This window comes from Haliotis cracherodii, unplaced genomic scaffold, assembly GCF_022045235.1.
Source record: "Haliotis cracherodii isolate W230 unplaced genomic scaffold, xgHalCrac1.p SCAF_15, whole genome shotgun sequence".
In the NCBI taxonomy this organism is placed as follows: domain Eukaryota; kingdom Metazoa; phylum Mollusca; class Gastropoda; order Lepetellida; family Haliotidae; genus Haliotis; species Haliotis cracherodii.
In genome coordinates this window covers 9,417,855-9,439,429 of record NW_027266270.1, presented here as the reverse complement: position 1 = coordinate 9,439,429, position 21,575 = coordinate 9,417,855, and the positions used below count along the sequence as shown (strand labels likewise).

Sequence of the window (21,575 nt, the reverse complement as noted above, 5' to 3'; positions counted from 1 at the left end):
AAAGCACAGGGGACTTACAGGACAGTCTCTCCCTCATCCTAAACATGCCAGAGATGTGTGACGTCACCTTTCTCGTTGGGAAGGAGAAGGCTCCTGTTCATGGAGTCAAAGCCATAATGGCTACACGAAGCAGGTAAGATATTCTACAAAACAATAATCCATTAAAAAGGTCAGAACAATAATAAGTGTATGTTTAAGTAGAGTACATTTGGCTCTTATACCCTGTGAATGTACTCAACATGGGAACAATTTTTGGACTGTTTGTGTTTAAATATCGTCTTCAATTTTTTCTTTCTTTTCTCTAGGTACATGTATCAGCTTTTGCTTCAACATCAGAAACAGTCCTCCGTTGAGCGACCCAAGACCAAAAAGATCAAAGACTCACCCTTTTCACAGAAACTCACCATCACCATTCCTGACTACCAGATTGGAGACTTTCAGGCGTTTCTCAAATTCGTCCACTCAGGGAAAGCTAACATCGGTTTTAACAATGTGATTGGTAAGTACTATCTTCATTTGTTTAACTGGGATATTCATTTCAACACAAAAGTATGGCCATTCCACTAATCGTGATGACACATGCGCGAAACACACACAATTATCCATAACATGAACTTCACCTTCATGATAATATTTTATCAAACACATTACAATATGTCCTCGGTTCTTTCAGGATTACTCTGTGCATCTGTGGAATTTGGATTCTCCGACCTACGAACGGCCTGTATGCAGTTTATCCAGAGATGTCAAAGTCAGGGACATGGTCTAGCCCTTCTGGATTTAGCCTGGACCTACCAACATAAACGACCAGCACAGAAACTCATCTGCCAGGTATGTAGCTTGAGATGCTCTTGGCATTGACCACACTTGGGCCACACGCATGATAAACGTATATGTAATTGATTTGGTTGAGGAACATTTCAAGGAACCGAATGATTTTTAAGGGATTGATAAATATAGACTGCAAAGAACTTCGAATATTAGATGATCAAATAGTCTTTATTGCTGTTCTAATTTTGGATACTTTACTCTTTTCCAGCTGTCGTGTGTAACCAGATGAAAACCGCAACCGAGCTTACATGAAGGTTCCCAACAGTAGGATCAATATCCACACTACATTCTCTGTTCCCAACGAGAGGATGAACCAACAGCAGCAAGCCTGTTGTTCAAGATGACGAAGACGACGAAATGAAGAAGAAGACACCAGTCACTGTCGCTCAGTCCCATAACGTTTAGAGCGTCACAAAGCTGTGGTTGACGAAGACGAAGATAAAGTCACCAAGACACTCTGTGTGTGAAGACAATAGCATTGTCAAACATGATTCTTGACTTGCACATTGTACGTTGTTGTTAATGTGAAGGAACAAAGCATACCGACAAGTACTTAACAGTGTCATCGTACTTATGTTCCTTGCCAGTGTCAGTGTGAATGTATAAAAATAGCGACACATGTTATGTATTACTATGTTCATTACACAGTATTGGCAGAAAATATGAACCTGTTTAAGTTTTACATTTCCACATTGCTTGCATGGTGACAGTTTATGTTGTAACAATGAACAGATACAATACATTCAAGAACATGTATTATCATATATTATTTCAACTGAGCATTACAGGAACTGCGATTTAATCAGAATTACGATTTTTTTTAGAAAATAAAATGTTACAAAAATACCAAATACATATCCGTTCATTTTCATTGTTGACATGTGTGGCCTCGACCACCGCATTTCTGTATGCACAGTTGCGTCCAGAATCCAGTGTTTGTTGGTTTGAATCTAGATTTAGAAGTTGTACGCCATTTGCGGCTTTCCTTCCATATTTAGCTGAAATACTGCATATTTTATCTCATTAATAAAGGACACATTGTTGTCAACTGTATCTGCAAAGAGCTTTCGTGGTAAAAAGAACTTGAACACGCATGTTAATGTCATTAGCTCATTTGTATATAATTAGGTGTAACGTATGTTGCACATGTAAATTTTAATGATCTTTGATATTTCAAACGTACGTCTGAGACAATACAACACTAAAGAGTTTTTTTTTCTGAGAGTGCATGTAACCATAATTAGAAAGTGTGGAAAGTTGAAGCTTTTCTTAGGCTTTACGTAAATGATTATTTGAGAATGGTTGAAATAAAATTATTGCTTGAAATCAAACTGGATTGGAAAACAAGCCCATGTCTTATGTTGATGCCAATCCATTACAAGCTATTCTGCACGGGATATCAGTGTATGAGCTGTGATTTCATAGGAAGCACATATAGCCTGGCATTCAGATGTTAATTCAATAACACGACTCAACAATGGAAGGTTTTGCTTATAAGATACTAGTATGTGTTTGAACAATGAACCCTAATTGCGTCATTTAATGTGACAGATGTAACGATGCACAGACTGAATGAAATCTACCCTTTTACTTACCGATTTTTGCAACATTTCCATATTCCACTTAGGATCTTACGGTCACAAGATCGTATCCAATTGGATAACAAACATATTATTTCTATGTGTGTACTAATATTGACATCCAAATAAATAATGAGTTGTAGTTTCGCAAGTAGCGCCACAAGAGCAGGATGACTTATTTGAAATCATTCTATGAGCTTTGTGTAAGCTGAGATCACTACAAGCTAATCGTAGTCGCGAATGCATTGCGTGGCAGAATCTATTATAGCAAATGCTGGAAATAACAAAGGAAACATGTATTGACATTATTGTCTCAGAACCATTTCATGTCACTGGCAACTGTCTCTGGCTTTTCGGAAGTCAGAGCGGACCATGTGTATCAATAATGTCATCACTACAAGTCTCATGTGCCATTTCCTGATAATGTGCACGTGGTCTTTGTGTTTTCAAAGGTTCTAGTTATATGTGACACGTTGGAAGATTGTTCATCAAAGCGCCTTGATTGCCAATCAATTTGTTTAAAAAACATGTACCACTTGACTAGCTTGTCTACAACATCTATCAGCAATCGTACAATCACACATTCAATTAATGATTAAACAATACTCCTCACTGTGCATATCATCTATAGCCAAGCCCTCAACTCAACAAATCGCTGCGCCTCCGCTCAATCCCAAATGATGTGGTTATGTGTCACGAGTAATCCGGAGTACAATAAAGTTCAGTTCAGCAAACTGTTTGTTTGACGAATCACACGATGAAATGACTTTGGCTGACACAAATTTTATTGAAATAGCAGGGTGTCATTTGCACACATGAACAATAAAAAATCATTTGACACTCTAACTTTGTTGTCATATCACACTTGCACTTGAAAAAATTGAAACAAAAGAGATCAGTTATATATTTATACACTGTTCAATAACAGAACTATTTTAGTTCAATTTTATTTCAATAAGGAAATCACAATGGCTGTTTTCAGTGAGTGGAATCTATAACGCTAGACATTTATATTTCAAGTGCAAATAATTCACGTACGTATACAGGTAGATAATGTATAATTCCATCAACATACCGTTACTACATTTACATCATTAGCATCTAAAAGTTCCACTCGCATTAAACATAACTTGACTCCAAATGGATCCTTAATAACATAATACCATTTATCACCGACAAATGAACACGTATATCGTAAATCCTTAAATAATCAAACACCCGAAACACATCATCACCCAAACTCTATTATCTCGGTGTTTTGACAACAGACGACATTACCGTAGAACACTTATTCTTAGATTGGTCACGTGATGTCAGCTCATTAACAAGTGCAGCACGTGCCACTAGCAAAATGTGCTAAGCTGAAGCCTTCGTGTCAACATTGACTTAATCCTGACATGTAGTTGTAGTAATGACTCTGTCATTTGTGTTGTGATACGCAAAGGTATAAAGCTGGTCTGGTAGAGGAAGAAGGCATTCCAATCTTGGAAACATTACATCGAGATACATACTTAGATCTTTAGATTCGCCGAGTTTAACCAAATATCAGTTCTGTCTTTCATTATCAATAAGATCTAACAACAAGTAACATGAATCATTACGATTCCCGACTTTGTCTTCTGGACTCTTCGGCCATGGAAACTATTGACCACACTGGTCATGACGCAGACGGTGAGACATTTGCATTATTCACTTTTATCACATCAGGATAATAATTCCTTGATGGTTTTTTCAAAGTATATTTCAAGGACACATTTTGTTCATGAAACAACACTCAGCTTTACTAACATTTGCAACAAATGAAATATTATTTCATAACTGATTTGTTTTCTTATTCCAGCTGAAGGTACCTCTTCAGGCTATGACTCAAGCGACTACTCCTCTGATGAAGGCGTCAGCACGACCTCGAAGTCAAGATCTTTCAGCCAATCCAGCTCTCACCCCTCACAGTCCTCCGGTCGGGGTGACGTCATGATGCTTAAAAGCACAGGGGACTTACAGGACAGTCTCTCCCTCATCCTAAACATGCCAGAGATGTGTGACGTCACCTTTCTCGTTGGGAAGGAGAAGGCTCCTGTTCATGGAGTCAAAGCCATAATGGCTACACGAAGCAGGTAAGATATTCTACAAAACAATAATCCATTAAAAAGGTCAGAACAATAATAAGTGTATGTTTAAGTAGAGTACATTTGGCTCTTATACCCTGTGAATGTACTCAACATGGGAACAATTTTTGGACTGTTTGTGTTTAAATATCGTCTTCAATTTTTTCTTTCTTTTCTCTAGGTACATGTATCAGCTTTTGCTTCAACATCAGAAACAGTCCTCCGTTGAGCGACCCAAGACCAAAAAGATCAAAGACTCACCCTTTTCACAGAAACTCACCATCACCATTCCTGACTACCAGATTGGAGACTTTCAGGCGTTTCTCAAATTCGTCCACTCAGGGAAAGCTAACATCGGTTTTAACAATGTGATTGGTAAGTACTATCTTCATTTGTTTAACTGGGATATTCATTTCAACACAAAAGTATGGCCATTCCACTAATCGTGATGACACATGCGCGAAACACACACAATTATCCATAACATGAACTTCACCTTCATGATAATATTTTATCAAACACATTACAATATGTCCTCGGTTCTTTCAGGATTACTCTGTGCATCTGTGGAATTTGGATTCTCCGACCTACGAACGGCCTGTATGCAGTTTATCCAGAGATGTCAAAGTCAGGGACATGGTCTAGCCCTTCTGGATTTAGCCTGGACCTACCAACATAAACGACCAGCACAGAAACTCATCTGCCAGGTATGTAGCTTGAGATGCTCTTGGCATTGACCACACTTGGGCCACACGCATGATAAACGTATATGTAATTGATTTGGTTGAGGAACATTTCAAGGAACCGAATGATTTTTAAGGGATTGATAAATATAGACTGCAAAGAACTTCGAATATTAGATGATCAAATAGTCTTTATTGCTGTTCTAATTTTGGATACTTTACTCTTTTCCAGCTGTCGTGTGTAACCAGATGAAAACCGCAACCGAGCTTACATGAAGGTTCCCAACAGTAGGATCAATATCCACACTACATTCTCTGTTCCCAACGAGAGGATGAACCAACAGCAGCAAGCCTGTTGTTCAAGATGACGAAGACGACGAAATGAAGAAGAAGACACCAGTCACTGTCGCTCAGTCCCATAACGTTTAGAGCGTCACAAAGCTGTGGTTGACGAAGACGAAGATAAAGTCACCAAGACACTCTGTGTGTGAAGACAATAGCATTGTCAAACATGATTCTTGACTTGCACATTGTACGTTGTTGTTAATGTGAAGGAACAAAGCATACCGACAAGTACTTAACAGTGTCATCGTACTTATGTTCCTTGCCAGTGTCAGTGTGAATGTATAAAAATAGCGACACATGTTATGTATTACTATGTTCATTACACAGTATTGGCAGAAAATATGAACCTGTTTAAGTTTTACATTTCCACATTGCTTGCATGGTGACAGTTTATGTTGTAACAATGAACAGATACAATACATTCAAGAACATGTATTATCATATATTATTTCAACTGAGCATTACAGGAACTGCGATTTAATCAGAATTACGATTTTTTTTAGAAAATAAAATGTTACAAAAATACCAAATACATATCCGTTCATTTTCATTGTTGACATGTGTGGCCTCGACCACCGCATTTCTGTATGCACAGTTGCGTCCAGAATCCAGTGTTTGTTGGTTTGAATCTAGATTTAGAAGTTGTACGCCATTTGCGGCTTTCCTTCCATATTTAGCTGAAATACTGCATATTTTATCTCATTAATAAAGGACACATTGTTGTCAACTGTATCTGCAAAGAGCTTTCGTGGTAAAAAGAACTTGAACACGCATGTTAATGTCATTAGCTCATTTGTATATAATTAGGTGTAACGTATGTTGCACATGTAAATTTTAATGATCTTTGATATTTCAAACGTACGTCTGAGACAATACAACACTAAAGAGTTTTTTTTTCTGAGCGTGCATGTAACCATAATTAGAAAGTGTGGAAAGTTGAAGCTTTTCTTAGGCTTTACGTAAATGATTATTTGAGAATGGTTGAAATAAAATTATTGCTTGAAATCAAACTGGATTGGAAAACAAGCCCATGTCTTATGTTGATGCCAATCCATTACAAGCTATTCTGCACGGGATATCAGTGTATGAGCTGTGATTTCATAGGAAGCACATATAGCCTGGCATTCAGATGTTAATTCAATAACACGACTCAACAATGGAAGGTTTTGCTTATAAGATACTAGTATGTGTTTGAACAATGAACCCTAATTGCTTCATTTAATGTGACAGATGTAACGATGCACAGACTGAATGAAATCTACCCTTTTACTTACCGATTTTTGCAACATTTCCATATTCCACTTAGGATCTTACGGTCACAAGATCGTATCCAATTGGATAACAAACATATTATTTCTATGTGTGTACTAATATTGACATCCAAATAAATAATGAGTTGTAGTTTCGCAAGTAGCGCCACAAGAGCAGGATGACTTATTTGAAATCATTCTATGAGCTTTGTGTAAGCTGAGATCACTACAAGCTAATCGTAGTCGCGAATGCATTGCGTGGCAGAATCTATTATAGCAAATGCTGGAAATAACAAAGGAAACATGTATTGACATTATTGTCTCAGAACCATTTCATGTCACTGGCAACTGTCTCTGGCTTTTCGGAAGTCAGAGCGGACCATGTGTATCAATAATGTCATCACTACAAGTCTCATGTGCCATTTCCTGATAATGTGCACGTGGTCTTTGTGTTTTCAAAGGTTCTAGTTATATGTGACACGTTGGAAGATTGTTCATCAAAGCGCCTTGATTGCCAATCAATTTGTTTAAAAAACATGTACCACTTGACTAGCTTGTCTACAACATCTATCAGCAATCGTACAATCACACATTCAATTTATGATTAAACAATACTCCTCACTGTGCATATCATCTATAGCCAAGCCCTCAACTCAACAAATCGCTGCGCCTCCGCTCAATCCCAAATGATGTGGTTATGTGTCACGAGTAATCCGGAGTACAATAAAGTTCAGTTCAGCAAACTGTTTGTTTGACGAATGACACGATGAAATGACTTTGGCTGACACAAATTTTATTGAAATAGCAGGGTGTCATTTGCACACATGAACAATAAAAAATCATTTGACACTCTAACTTTGTTGTCATATCACACTTGCACTTGAAAAAATTGAAACAAAAAAGATCAGTTATATATTTATACACTGTTCAATAACAGAACTATTTTAGTTCAATTTTATTTCAATAAGGAAATCACAATGGCTGTTTTCAGTGAGTGGAATCTATAACGCTAGACATTTATATTTCAAGTGCAAATAATTCACGTACGTATACAGGTAGATAATGTATAATTCCATCAACATACCGTTACTACATTTACATCATTAGCATCTAAAAGTTCCACTCGCATTAAACATAACTTGACTCCAAATGGATCCTTAATAACACAATACCATTTATCACCGACAAATGAACACGTATATCGTAAATCCTTAAATAATCAAACACCCGAAACACATCATCACCCAAACTCTATTATCTCGGTGTTTTGACAACAGACGACATTACCGTAGAACACTTATTCTTAGATTGGTCACGTGATGTCAGCTCATTAACAAGTGCAGCACGTGCCACTAGCAAAATGTGCTAAGCTGAAGCCTTCGTGTCAACATTGACTTAATCCTGACATGTAGTTGTAGTAATGACTCTGTCATTTGTGTTGTGATACGCAAAGGTATAAAGCTGGTCTGGTAGAGGAAGAAGGCATTCCAATCTTGGAAACATTACATCGAGATACATACTTAGATCTTTAGATTCGCCGAGTTTAACCAAATATCAGTTCTGTCTTTCATTATCAATAAGATCTAACAACAAGTAACATGAATCATTACGATTCCCGACTTTGTCTTCTGGACTCTTCGGCCATGGAAACTATTGACCACACTGGTCATGACGCAGACGGTGAGACATTTGCATTATTCACTTTTATCACATCAGGATAATAATTCCTTGATGGTTTTTTCAAAGTATATTTCAAGGACACATTTTGTTCATGAAACAACACTCAGCTTTACTAACATTTGCAACAAATGAAATATTATTTCATAACTGATTTGTTTTCTTATTCCAGCTGAAGGTACCTCTTCAGGCTATGACTCAAGCGACTACTCCTCTGATGAAGGCGTCAGCACGACCTCGAAGTCAAGATCTTTCAGCCAATCCAGCTCTCACCCCTCACAGTCCTCCGGTCGGGGTGACGTCATGATGCTTAAAAGCACAGGGGACTTACAGGACAGTCTCTCCCTCATCCTAAACATGCCAGAGATGTGTGACGTCACCTTTCTCGTTGGGAAGGAGAAGGCTCCTGTTCATGGAGTCAAAGCCATAATGGCTACACGTAGCAGGTAAGATATTCTACAAAACAATAATCCATTAAAAAGGTCAGAACAATAATAAGTGTTTATCCCGCGATATGCCAAGGAGAGGCACGGGCCACCGAGCCGTTGGTGCCCGTGCCTGTAATAAAACAGAAGATGAGATTGGGTTAAATGGCCGAGGGTGTGCAGGTACTAGTGGGCTACTTAGCTGCTAATTGTATATACCAAAAATGCTACCGTTGCCATGGCCACGCGCGTGGCCGACGGCGATTGCAGCTAGCGCTGCTGGCCTGAGACTGCTACCGCTGTCCGGCCCCCACGGTAGCATATTTAAACGCTACCATTGCTTGGCAACTCCCACGTTGCCAAAATCAGCTCCACGCTGCTGGCCTAAGTCAGACTGCCGCTGCCCGGCCCCAGGTAGCCGGCCAAAGCAGATCACACTGCCCGGCCCCATTAGCAAAACCATTGTGCGGCTCCCGCCGCGGACCCAACTGTCAGCTACCGCTTGACAAGACGACTTCCGCCGCCGGGCCCATATACGTGGCAACTGTTTGCCCCAACGTATGTTATTCTACGATTCCCCGGCTGAAAAGTCGGGAAAGACAAGGTTCCCACTGAGAAGCAGGTAACCCCGGAAAGGTTCCCACTGAAAAGCAGGTAGCCTTAAGCACGAGTATTAATTTGGAAGCAAGTTAATTTGTTACTAGCAGTGTAGCCCACAAGAACCCCCGCACACCTCGACATAGTTTATTGTTGAGACAGGTATTGCATATGTACAGATATACAGCTATTAAGAAGTCATGTTTAATTACATATATCAGAATCGTTTAGAAGTATGTACATATATACAAGCGCTCTGAAAACCTATTTTACATATGTACAGGTTTATTTACATATATACAATCCGCTCTGCTGGTACCTGTAATAGAATAAACGCTGAAGAAAAGAAGTGATTAGCATTCCAGGTGAAGAGGACACGTCAGGCTGAAAAGGAAAGAAAAAGGAGTGGCAAGCTGGGTGGGTTGGTGGGAAAGCGATTAGATACAGTGACACACGTGTGTACTTGGGGAAGGGCTGCTCGCGAATGACGGACTAACAAAGGGCGGGATGATGCTTGCGCGGGATTATTCCCCGGGCACGGTGCCGAGTGGTGGCCCGGGGTGATTGAGTTACGAGGGGTGATTGGGTTACAGACGTAATTAGCCCATGGTTTGGATACGCGCGATAAAGTCATTTAGTAGTTAGTACTAAATGTAATTATCCTGCGATATGCCAAGGAGAGGCACGGGCCACCGAGCCGTTGGTGCCCGTGCCTGTAATAAAACAGAAGATGAGATTGGGTTAAATGGCCGAGGGTGTGCAGGTACTAGTGGGCTACTTAGCTGCTAATTGTATATACCAAAAATGCTACCGTTGCCATGGCCACGCGCGTGGCCGACGGCGATTGCAGCTAGCGCTGCTGGCCTGAGACTGCTACCGCTGTCCGGCCCCCACGGTAGCATATTTAAACGCTACCATTGCTTGGCAACTCCCACGTTGCCAAAAGCAGCTCCACGCTGCTGGCCTAAGTCAGACTGCCGCTGCCCGGCCCCAGGTAGCCGGCCAAAGCAGATCACACTGCCCGGCCCCATTAGCAAAACCATTGTGCGGCTCCCGCCGCGGACCCAACTGTCAGCTACCGCTTGACAAGACGACTTCCGCCGCCGGGCCCATATACGTGGCAACTGTTTGCCCCAACGTATGTTATTCTACGATTCCCCGGCTGAAAAGTCGGGAAAGACAAGGTTCCCACTGAGAAGCAGGTAACCCCGGAAAGGTTCCCGCTGAAAAGCAGGTAGCCTTAAGCACGAGTATTAATTTGGAAGCAAGTTAATTTGTTACTAGCAGTGTAGCCCACAAGAACCCCGCCACAAAGCACCAGAGTGCTACCCCACACCCACGGCCACGCGATACGCGGAGATAGCATTGTTGCCCGGCTTGCTTATGCACTGAAAGGAAACACTAACCTGTGGAGATAATATCCTTACTGGCGCAAAACGAGCGCCAGGGCATGCAATAAATTGTCCGTAAACACACACAGTCCTTTGTCACTGAGGTGGACGCCCTCCCAGGCGTACCATGTCTTGTCAGATGCCAGGATCTGGGGATGTGGCACTGTTGTACCGCCGAGCTCTTTGATTCGGTTGGTCAGTCGGCGGTTGATATTCTTCCGCATCCCCTCGATCTTTCGTGGATCCCTGGCATCGTGCCAGTAGCGCCTGGGCAGCATTGAGGATACGATGATCTTGGTGTCAGGAAGCTGGAGTTGTATCCGAAGGATTGATGCCACCATGTCAAGGTAGAGTTGGCTGCCTTTGACCGAGCACAGGTCGTTGGAGCCCAGGTGAATGATGAGGGCTCTGGGGCTGCGCCGTGTCGCCTTGACCTGTGCATCCAGAATGGTGTCCAGCTCCTTCCACCTCATCCCCCCTCGTGCCAGCCATAGCATCCTCGGTTGGTTCGGGCTGGTGCCCTTCAGGAGCAAGTACTGCCGTGCCCTGGCCATGTAGCTGGATCCCACCATCCAAACTGTAAACAATAAGAAGTGTAGTAAGTACCATGAAAGACTATTTGATTTAATTGTGCAACATTGAATTTGTTGGTAGGCGTATGTAAGCATTGTAGCAATCTGATTTCCACCTGCCGTATTGTTGTATGAGGTGTTCGGGCACCCCGTTCATGGCTGCTGATGTGGCTGCCCCAATGCGGAAGGAGTGCGAAGAATAGCAGGCCGTGTTTATGTTGCTGTGTGCTAAGGCCTTTTTTAGGAGTGCCTGGAATTGGTACCTTGTAACGGGGGAATGGTCAAAGTGGACGAATGCATGTTGTGGGCCGGAGGGGCGCGCCTCCAGGTAGTGCTTGATGGCGACTACCGGACATAGCGGATTACCTGGTATAGGTGACATTGTAACTGTTGTCCCCATCCTGTACTGATCAGACTTTGAGTGTGGTAAATGGATTGAAAGCTGCTGGGGGTTGCCCGAGAAGCTTAAATTCTGGATGGCGCAACCTGTTTTTGAGGGTCCAGTTTGGACGAGTTCGCTAACCCTAAAGAAACCGAAGAAGGCTGTGCAGTAGACTGCCTTGAACAGCCTGGCTTCATATGCTGATGAGCATACGTGAGGCAGATTGTTGGTTACTACCTGCAGCAGATCTGCAGTGATCGGTTTTCTGGTGTCTGGTCGGCCCGCTGATTTGTGTAAGGCGGTTACAATCTTGCCTATCAGGAAATGGTTTGTACAGTCGGTGAGCCCGTGGAATTTGTGGTGTGAAGACAGCGCTGCAATGTAAGTCTTGACTGTGTTAGGGGAGTGGTGAGTGACTGACAGATAAGCAATAAAGTTTACGACCTGATCCAGCGGGACTGGCCACACCTCTTGTAGCTGGTGTGCGGACCGGAACTGGTGCAAGGCATTGATGCCTGTTTGGTAAGTGGCCCATGTATTAGTAGACAGAGATTGTTGTAGGAGTCTGCCGGCTTCCTGCCTCAGATCAGCCATATGTTGCACGGGATAGGTGTGGGGTTCTGGTCCGCGGCTGGTGCTGCCTCTCGGAAGCGTTTGAGCTGAAACCTCGAGAGAGCATCGGCAATAGTGTTAGCAGTGGAACATACATACTTTGCCTTAAACATAATATTATATCGGAGACACTGCAGGATTAGGCGACGGAGTAGGCTCATCACTCTGGGGGCCTTGGTTGACTGCTTGTTGATTATTGTTACGACGGCTTGGGTGTCGCAGTAAAAGAGGACCTTTTTGTTTGCGAGTTGCTTGCCCCAGATTTGGATGGCCAGTGTGATGGGGAACAGCTCCAGGAGCGTCAAGTCCCGTGTAGTTCCATCCGTCACCCACCGGGGTGGCCATGCGCCGTTAAACCATTTGCCCTGCATGTAGGCCCCAAAGCCGGCGCCACCCGCTGCGTCTGAAAACAGCTGGAGGAAATCGCTGTCCACCCATAGTTGGTCCTGAAACACTGAAATGCCGTTATAACTCGTAAGAAATGTTAACCACATTTGTAGGTCTTCCTTGACCCAGCTGGTAATCCTAATGTGGTGAAATGGTTGCTTACCTTTGCTAAGCAGATCGATTAGCCTGCGGCTGAATGCCCTTGCCATTGGTATAGCCCTGCACATAAAGTTAAGCTTGCCTATGAGGGACTGAAGGGCCCTTTTTGTGACCTTGATGTTACCTGTTGACAGGATGTCTTGGATTTCCCTTGTTGCCTCCTTGATCTTGGGCTCTGGGATTCTGATCTGCATTGCAATGGTGTCGATTTCCAGCCCTAGGAATGTCAGTTTGGTTGTGGGGCCCACCGTCTTGTCGTGCGCAATAGGAACCCCAAGCTGTTCAAGTGTATTCACGCATCCGTTGAGGTTGTCTGAGCAGTGGCTGGTGCCTGCTGTGCCCCCCGTTAGGAAGTCATCCAGGTAATGCATGACCGGACACGTTGGAAGATGCGATTGCATGCACCATTGCACGAAGGTACTAAACGTTTCAAATATGGCGCAAGATATGGAGCAGCCAAATGGTAAGCATTTATCGAAATAGAACTCACCTTCGAATCTGATGCCTAGCAGCTCGAAATCGGATGGGTGGACTGGTATAATTCTAAAGGCCGACTGAATGTCGAATTTTGCTAGTAATGCTCCCTTTCCCAGTTGTTGCACCATCTGGGTAGCTTCATCAAATCTGGCGTACACAACGGAGCAGGCCTCTGTGTCTATGGAGTCATTTATAGATTTACCCCTGGGATAGGATAGATGGTGAATTAGACGGAATTCCTCCGCATGCTTACCCAGGTGCTGACCATATCCTGGCTGCTTCTTGGGCACCAGGCCTATTGGGGATACTTGGAGGTTGTCTAGGGGGGTGTCCTTGAAGGGGCCCGCCATCCTGCCAAGGTCGACTTCCTTTTGTAGTTTTTGTTTCACGTAGCCTGCCGTATCTTGGTGTGTGGCTGATCGCAAGTTTCGTGCCAGGCGACCCGTGCGGCTTCCCTGGAACTCGAGCTTAAAGCCAAAGCTAAAACCTACCCATAAATAATTTGCATCTCTGTAATTGACCCTAGCATATTGGCGTAACCAGGGTGCCATTTCATTGAGATCCACGGGGGAAGGGGCCATTGAATTTACCTGCCTTGCCGGCTGGTTTTCTGTTAGGAAAGGGCTGATTGGGCTTGTATGGGGTCGGTTGGACCCCATTCCCTCGAAAGCAGGTCCTAGAGCTATGGGAATGTTTGCAACACTTACCGCATTTGTGAGTGTACTTACAGTTGACCCTGCTACAGCCAAATTTATTGAAATCCCAGCATACCTGACTGGCGATGTCCCCCTGTACGCGTGTCATTGCGCCCCGTCCGCCTGATTCTGGTTGTAGTACCGGCTGTGTTACCATGTACTTCAGCCACAACTCCCCGTCGATGTTGTCCCAGCGTCGTGAGGGGTCCCTTGACATTCTGTGTCGGAATTGTTGGTCGTAGGTTGACCAGGCATCCCCCCCGAATCGAAGTGCCGCCGTTCTTATGGTTTCCATGTAGGACAGCAACCCCTGGGTTGTGCGGACCTCGGAGTGCCTACTAACGTAAGTACACATGAAAATGTGGAAAGCTGAAGTCCAGCTTGCCAGGGACAGGCGCTTTGCTTGCTGTTTTATTGGTTTAAAAATTACCTTACCTGAGGAGTCATACGCCATGGTAATCGTACCGTCCTCGTGACTTCCCTCGGTGTTTGGTAGTATTGTGCCGAGGTCAACATACTCGCCACGCCAGATTTTTTCCCTCACCTGTTGTTTGACGTGCGCGTCTATTCCGTCCGCACGGAAGGAAAGGGAATCCCCGTATCCAGCGATGTGATTGGCTGGGGCCGCGTCACCGTCGGCCTCGTTGTGCGCATCGGGGATTCTCCCTATGTTGGGCGAAATGGCGGGAGAACTAAAACCAAGCCTTACCTGTTGGTTTGCGCTAACCGGGCCGGGCGCTGAATGTTCCAGCAACTGGAGTATTTTTCCCAGTTGCTCGTTTACCTGGGTAGCCGAGTTGGCAACCTGCGCGGCATTTACAAGCTGCGCCGATTGTACGTTAATTCTGTTGCCACCTTCGATATTTCCGTAATTGGCAGACTCACCATCAGCTGTTGTCTCCTGTACAATGTGTACTCCCGGGGTTTGTCTTCTGGTTGTCCTGGCCTGCTTGGCTCCCCTCACAAGCTTGTGGTTGACGGTTGCTCTTCTCTTGGGAGGCATCACGAAAAGTCGGGGTGGTGAGTTGGTATTCCACAAGCGTAAATTGTCCCGAGGGTGAAGTTCGGGAGTAGAGCGGAATAAATGCGATACGGCGAGTGCTGAAATAGATGGTATTCAAAGCGTAATCGGCGAAACGGTCGCGATTGTGTAAATGCGATACGGCGAGTGTTGGAATAGATGGTATTCAAAGCGTAATCGGCGAAACGTTCGCGACTGGGTACAAAGGAAACATAAAATGGGAAAGCGATTAGATACAGTGACACACGTGTGTACTTGGGGAAGGGCTGCTCGCGAATGACGGACTAACAAAGGGCGGGATGATGCTTGCGCGGGATTATTCCCCGGGCACGGTGCCGAGTGGTGGCCCGGGGTGATTGAGTTACGAGGGGTGATTGGGTTACAGACGTAATTAGCCCATGGTTTGGATACGCGCGATAAAGTCATTTAGTAGTTAGTACTAAATGTAAATGTTTAAGTAGAGTACATTTGGCTCTTATACCCTGTGAATGTACTCAACATGGGAACATTTTTTGGACTGTTTGTGTTTAAATATCGTCTTCAATTTTTTCTTTCTTTTCTCTAGGTACATGTATCAGCTTTTGCTTCAACATCAGAAACAGTCCTCCGTTGAGCGACCCAAGACCAAAAAGATCAAAGACTCACCCTTTTCACAGAAACTCACCATCACCATTCCTGACTACTCATGATAATATTTTATCAAACACATTACAATATGTCCTCGGTTCTTTCAGGATTACTCTGTGCATCTGTGGAATTTGGATTCTCCGACCTACGAACGGCCTGTATGCAGTTTATCCAGAGATGTCAAAGTCAGGGACATGGTCTAGCCCTTCTGGATTTAGCCTGGACCTACCAACATAAACGACCAGCACAGAAACTCATCTGCCAGGTATGTAGCTTGAGATGCTCTTGGCATTGACCACACTTGGGCCACACGCATGATAAACGTATATGTAATTGATTTGGTTGAGGAACATTTCAAGGAACCGAATGATTTTTAAGGGATTGATAAATATAGACTGCAAAGAACTTCTCGAATATTAGATGATCAAATAGTCTTTATTGCTGTTCTAATTTTGGATACTTTACTCTTTTCCAGCTGTCGTGTGTAACCAGATGAAAACCGCAACCGAGCTTACATGAAGGTTCCCAACAGTAGGATCAATATCCATACTACATTCTCTGTTCCCAACGAGAGGATGAACCAACAGCAGCAAGCCTGTTGTTCAAGATGACGAAGACGACGAAATGAAGAAGAAGACACCAGTCACTGTCGCTCAGTCCCATAACGTTTAGAGCGTCACAAAGCTGTGGTTGACGAAGACGAAGATAAAGTCACCAAGACACTCTGTGTGTGAAGACACTAGCATTGTCAAACATGATTCTTGACTTGCACATTGTACGTTGTTGTTAATGTGAAGGAACAAAGCATACCGACAAGTACTTAACAGTGTCATCGTACTTATGTTCCTTGCCAGTGTCAGTGTGAATGTATAAAAATAGCGACACATGTTATGTATTACTATGTTCATTAAACAGTATTGGCAGAAAATATGAACCTGTTTAAGTTTTACATTTCCACATTGCTTGCATGGTGACAGTTTATGTTGTAACAATGAACAGATACAATACATTCAAGAACATGTATTATCATATATTATTTCAACTGAGCATTACAGGAACTGCGATTTAATCAGATTTACGATTTTTTTTAGAAAATAAAATGTTACAAAAATACCAAATACATATCCGTTCATTTTCATTGTTGACATGTGTGGCCTCGACCACCGCATTTCTGTATGCACAGTTGCGTCCTGAATCCAGTGTTTGTTGGTTTGAATCTAGATTTAGAAGTTGTACGCCATTTGCGGCTTTCCTTCCATATTTAGCTGAAATACTGCATATTTTATCTCATTAATAAAGGACACATTGTTGTCAACTGTATCTGCAAAGAGCTTTCTTGGTAAAAAGAACTTGAACACGCATGTTAATGTCATTAGCTCATTTGTATATAATTAGGTGTAACGTATGTTGCACATGTAAATTTTAATGATCTTTGATATTTCAAACGTACGTCTGAGACAATACAACACTAAAGAGGTTTTTTTTCTGAGAGTGCATGTAACCATAATTAGAAAGTGTGGAAAGTTGAAGCTTTTCTTAGGCTTTACGTAAATGATTATTTGAGAATGGTTGAAACAAAATTATTGCTTGAAATCAAAATGGATTGGAAAACAAGCCCAAGTCTTATGTTGATGCCAATCCATTACAAGCTATTCTTCACGGGACATCAGTGTATGAGCTGTGATTTCATAGGAAGCACATATAGCCTGGCATTCAGATGTTAATTCAATAACACGACTCAACAATGGAAGGTTTTGCTTATAAGATACTAGTATGTGTTTGAACAATGAACCCTAATTGCTTCATTTAATGTGACAGATGTAACGATGCACAAACTGAATGAAATCTACCCTTTTACTTACCGATTTTTGCAACATTTCCATATTCCACTTAGGATCTTACGGTCACAAGATCGTATCGTATTGGATAACAAACATATTATTTCTATGTGTGTACTAATATTGACATCCAAATAAATAATGAGTTGTAGTTTCGCAAGTAGCGCCACAAGAGCAGGATGACTTATTTGAAATCATTCTATGAGCTTTGTGTAAGCTGAGATCACTACAAGCTAATCGTAGTCGCGAATGCATTGCGTGGCAGAATCTATTATAGCAAATGCTGGAAATAACAAAGGAAACATGTATTGACATTATTGTCTCAGAACCATTTCATGTCACTGGCAACTGTCTCTGGCTTTTCGGAAGTCAGAGCGGACCATGTGTATCAATAATGTCATCACTACAAGTCTCATGTGCCATTTCCTGATAATGTGCACGTGGTCTTTGTGTTTTCAAAGGTTCTAGTTATATGTGACACGTTGGAAGATTGTTCATCAAAGCGCCTTGATTGCCAATCAATTTTTAAAAAAAACATGTACCACTTGACTAGCTTGTCTACAACATCTATCAGCAATCGTACAATCACACATTCAATTAATGATTAAACAATACTCCTCATTGTGCATATCATCTATAGCCAAGCCCTCAACTCAACAAATCGCTGCGCCTCCGCTCAATCCCAAATGATGTGGTTATGTGTCACGAGTAATCCGGAGTACAATAAAGTTCAGTTCAGCAAACTGTTTGTTTGACGAATGACACGATGAAATGACTTTGGCTGACACAAATTTTATTGAAATAGCAGGGTGTCATTTGCACACACGAACAATAAAAAATCATTTGACACTCTAACTTTGTTGTCATATCACACTTGCACTTGAAAAAATTGAAACAAAAAAGATCAGTTATATATTTATACACTGTTCAATAACAGAACTATTTTAGTTTAATTTTATTTCAATAAGGAAATCACAATGGCTGTTTTCAGTGAGTGGAAACTGTAACCCTAGCATCTATATTTCAAGTGCAAATAATTCACGTACGTATACAGGTAGATAATGTATAATTCCATCAACATATCGTTACTACATTTACATCATCAGCATCTAAAAGTTCCACTCGCATTAAACATAACTTGACTCCAAATGGATCCTTAATAACATAATACCATTTATCACCGACAAATGAACACGTATATCGTAAATCCTTAAATAATCAAACACCCGAAACACATCATCACCCAAACTCTATTACCTCGGTGTTTTGACAACAGACGACATTACCGTAGCACACTTATTCTTAGATTGGTCACGTGATGTCATCTCATTCACAAGTGCAGCACGTGCCACTAGCTAAATGTGCTAAGCAAAAGCCTTCATGTCAACATTGAATTAATCGTGACATGTAGTTGTAGTAATGACCCTGTCGTTTGTGTTGTGATACGCAAAGGTATAAAGCTGTTCTGTTACAGGAAGAAGGCATTCCACTCTTGGAAACATTACATCGAGGTACATACTTAGCTCTTTAGATTCGTCGAATTTAGCCAAATATCAGTTCTGTCTTTCATTCTTAATTAGATCTAACAACAAGTAACATGAATCATTACGATTCCCGACTTTGTCTTCTGGACTCTTCGGCCATGGAAACTATTGACCACAGTGGTCATGACGCAGACGGTGAGTCATTTGCACTATTCACTTTTATCACATCAGGATAATAATTCATTGGTGTTGTTTTTATTCAAAGTATATTTCAACTACCCGTTCTGTTCATCAAACACCACTCAGCTTTAATAACATTTGCAACAAACTGAATATTGTTTCATAACTGATTTCTTTTCTTATTCCAGCTGAAGGTACCTCTTCAGGCTATGACTCAAGCGACTACTCCTCTGATGAAGGCGTGAGCGCGACCTCAAAATCAAGATCGTTCAGCCAATCCAGTTCCAACCCATCACAAGGCCGCACTCACCCCACACAGTCCTCCGGTCGGGGAGACGTCATGATGCTTAGAAGCACAGGGGACTTACAGGACAGCCTCTCCCTCATCCTCAACATGCCAGATATGTGTGACGTCACCTTTCTCGTTGGGAAGGAGAAGGCTCCTGTTCATGGAGTCAAAGCCATAATGGCTACACGAAGCAGGTAAGATATTCTCGAAAACAATCAAATCCATTACAAAGGTCAGGACAATAATAAGTGCATGTTTAAGTAGAGCCTGTTTGGCTCTTATACTCTGTGAATGTACTCAACATGAGAACAATATTTGGACCATTTACTAGTTGTGTATGCATGTCGTCTTTAACTTGTTTCTTTCTTTTCTCTAGGTACCTATATCAGCTTTTGCTTCAACATCAGAAACACTCCTCCTTGGAACGATCAAAGAGCAAAAAGATCAAAGACTCAGCCTTTGCACAGAAACTCACCATCAGCATTCCTGACTACCAGATTGGAGACTTTCGGGCGTTCCTCAAATTCGTCCACTCAGGGAAAGCTAACATCGATTTTAACAATGTGGTTGGTAAGTACTATCTTTAATTGTTTAAATGGGATATTCATTTCAACACAAAAATTTCCCCATACCACTAATCTTGATGACACATGAGCGAAACACAGACAATTATCCATAATATGAACTTCACCCTTTTGATGATATTTGATCAAACACATTACAATATGTCCTCGGATCTTTCAGGATTACTCTGTGCATCTGTGGAATTTGGATTCACCGACCTACAAACGGCCTGTACGCAGTTTGTCCAGAGATGTCAAAATCAGGGACATGGTCCAGCCCTTCTGGATTTAGCCTGGACCTACCAACACAAACGGCCAGCACAGAAGCTCATCTGTCAGGTATGTAACATACTTTCCTTCAGGTTCTCTTGGCCATGATCTCACTTGGGCCACACGCATGCTAAAATTAATTGATTTCGTTTGGGAAACATTTCAAGGACCCAAATGATTCTTAATGTGATTGATAAATTTTGACTCCAAAAACAACCTTCGAATATTACATGATTAAAATACTCTCTACTGCGGTTCTAATTTTTGCAAATGTACTCTTTTCCAGCTGTCAGGTGTAACCAGATGAAAAGCGCAAACGAACTTACAAGAAGGTTCCAAACAGTAGGATCAATATCCATACTATACTCACAGTTCCCAACAAGAGGATGAACCAACAGCAGCAAGCCTGTTGTCCAAGACGACGAAGACGACGCCAAGAAGAAGACACAAGTCACTGTCGCTCAGTCCCATAACGTTTAGAGCGTCACAAGGTTGGGGTTGACGAAGACGAAGATAAAGTCATCAAGACACTCTCTGTGTGAAGACGATAGCATTGTCAGACATGATGCTTGACTTGCACATTGTACGTTGTTGTTTATGTGAAGGAACAAAGCATACCGACACGTACTTAACAGTGTCATTGTACTAATGTTACTCGTCAGTGTCAGTGTGCTTGTGTGTAAACATTGCGACACAAGTTATGCATTACTATGTTCATTAAACAATATTGGCAGAATATATGAACCTGGTTAAGTTTAACATTTTCACCTTGCTTGCAAGGTGACCGCTCATGTTGTAACAATGAAACAGATACAATACCTGCAAGAACGTGTATTATCATATAATAGATTACACTGAGCATTACAGGAACTGCGATTTTATCTGAATTGCGATTTGTCCAGAAAATAAAATATTTCAACAATACAAAATATGTTTCCGTTCAGTTTCATCGTTAACAAGTGTGGCCTAGAGCGCCGCATTTCTTAATGCACACTTGCGTACCTTCGACGGCCCAGAATCCTGTGGTTGTTGGTTTGAATCTAGATCAGCTCTGATTATGATTCTCAGTTTGCCAGCAATAAACCCTGCACATCGGTTTCACCAAAGTTGTGCACCATTATCGGCTTTCCTCTCA

At 42.2% G+C, this 21,575-nt stretch overlaps 4 protein-coding genes and 1 pseudogene across 4 annotated transcripts; 3 read left to right on the top strand and 2 right to left on the bottom strand.

Moving 5' to 3' along the window:
* The first annotated feature begins 44 nt into the window (after positions 1-44).
* Positions 45-4,386, top strand: LOC139462674 (serine-enriched protein-like). Its single transcript, XM_071244502.1, has 4 exons — positions 45-133; positions 306-499; positions 674-831; positions 4,252-4,386. The coding sequence occupies exons 1-4, from the start codon at positions 45-47 to the stop codon at positions 4,384-4,386; spliced, it is 576 nt and encodes a 191-aa protein (XP_071100603.1).
* A 50-nt stretch (positions 4,387-4,436) lies between these two features.
* LOC139462673 (serine-enriched protein-like) lies at positions 4,437-8,778 on the top strand. Its single transcript, XM_071244501.1, has 4 exons — positions 4,437-4,525; positions 4,698-4,891; positions 5,066-5,223; positions 8,644-8,778. Exons 1-4 carry the CDS (start codon positions 4,437-4,439, stop codon positions 8,776-8,778), a joined length of 576 nt encoding a protein of 191 aa, XP_071100602.1.
* Positions 8,779-10,213: 1,435 nt separating this feature from the next.
* On the bottom strand, positions 10,214-12,123 carry LOC139462242 (uncharacterized). The gene is made up of 2 exons (XM_071243842.1): positions 12,076-12,123; positions 10,214-11,461 (listed from the first exon to the last, which is right to left on the bottom strand). The coding sequence occupies exon 2, from the start codon at positions 11,454-11,456 to the stop codon at positions 10,917-10,919; it is 540 nt and encodes a 179-aa protein (XP_071099943.1). The 5' UTR covers positions 11,457-11,461; positions 12,076-12,123; the 3' UTR covers positions 10,214-10,916.
* Positions 11,374-15,394, bottom strand: LOC139462243 (uncharacterized; annotated as a pseudogene).
* A 4,318-nt stretch (positions 15,395-19,712) lies between these two features.
* Positions 19,713-20,913, top strand: LOC139462672 (serine-enriched protein-like). The gene is made up of 4 exons (XM_071244500.1): positions 19,713-19,801; positions 19,984-20,177; positions 20,352-20,504; positions 20,813-20,913. The coding sequence occupies exons 1-4, from the start codon at positions 19,713-19,715 to the stop codon at positions 20,911-20,913; spliced, it is 537 nt and encodes a 178-aa protein (XP_071100601.1).
* Positions 20,914-21,575: the final 662 nt, after the last annotated feature.

Bases quoted from the DNA above. Each gene is read 5' to 3' on its own strand.
- LOC139462674 (XM_071244502.1), top strand. From the start codon at position 45: ATGCCAGAGATGTGTGACGTCACCTTTCTCGTTGGGAAGGAGAAGGCT. The intron at 500-673 runs GTAAGTACTATC...CGGTTCTTTCAG, and splicing joins CGGTTTTAACAATGTGATTG to GATTACTCTGTGCATCTGTG. The intron at 832-4,251 runs GTATGTAGCTTG...TTCTTATTCCAG, and splicing joins CACAGAAACTCATCTGCCAG to CTGAAGGTACCTCTTCAGGC.
- LOC139462673 (XM_071244501.1), top strand. From the start codon at position 4,437: ATGCCAGAGATGTGTGACGTCACCTTTCTCGTTGGGAAGGAGAAGGCT. The intron at 4,526-4,697 runs GTAAGATATTCT...TCTTTTCTCTAG, and splicing joins ATAATGGCTACACGAAGCAG to GTACATGTATCAGCTTTTGC. The intron at 5,224-8,643 runs GTATGTAGCTTG...TTCTTATTCCAG, and splicing joins CACAGAAACTCATCTGCCAG to CTGAAGGTACCTCTTCAGGC.
- LOC139462242 (XM_071243842.1), bottom strand. From the start codon at position 11,456: ATGGTGGGATCCAGCTACATGGCCAGGGCACGGCAGTACTTGCTCCTG.
- LOC139462672 (XM_071244500.1), top strand. From the start codon at position 19,713: ATGCCAGATATGTGTGACGTCACCTTTCTCGTTGGGAAGGAGAAGGCT. The intron at 19,802-19,983 runs GTAAGATATTCT...TCTTTTCTCTAG, and splicing joins ATAATGGCTACACGAAGCAG to GTACCTATATCAGCTTTTGC. The intron at 20,505-20,812 runs GTCAGGTATGTA...CTATACTCACAG, and splicing joins GCCAGCACAGAAGCTCATCT to TTCCCAACAAGAGGATGAAC.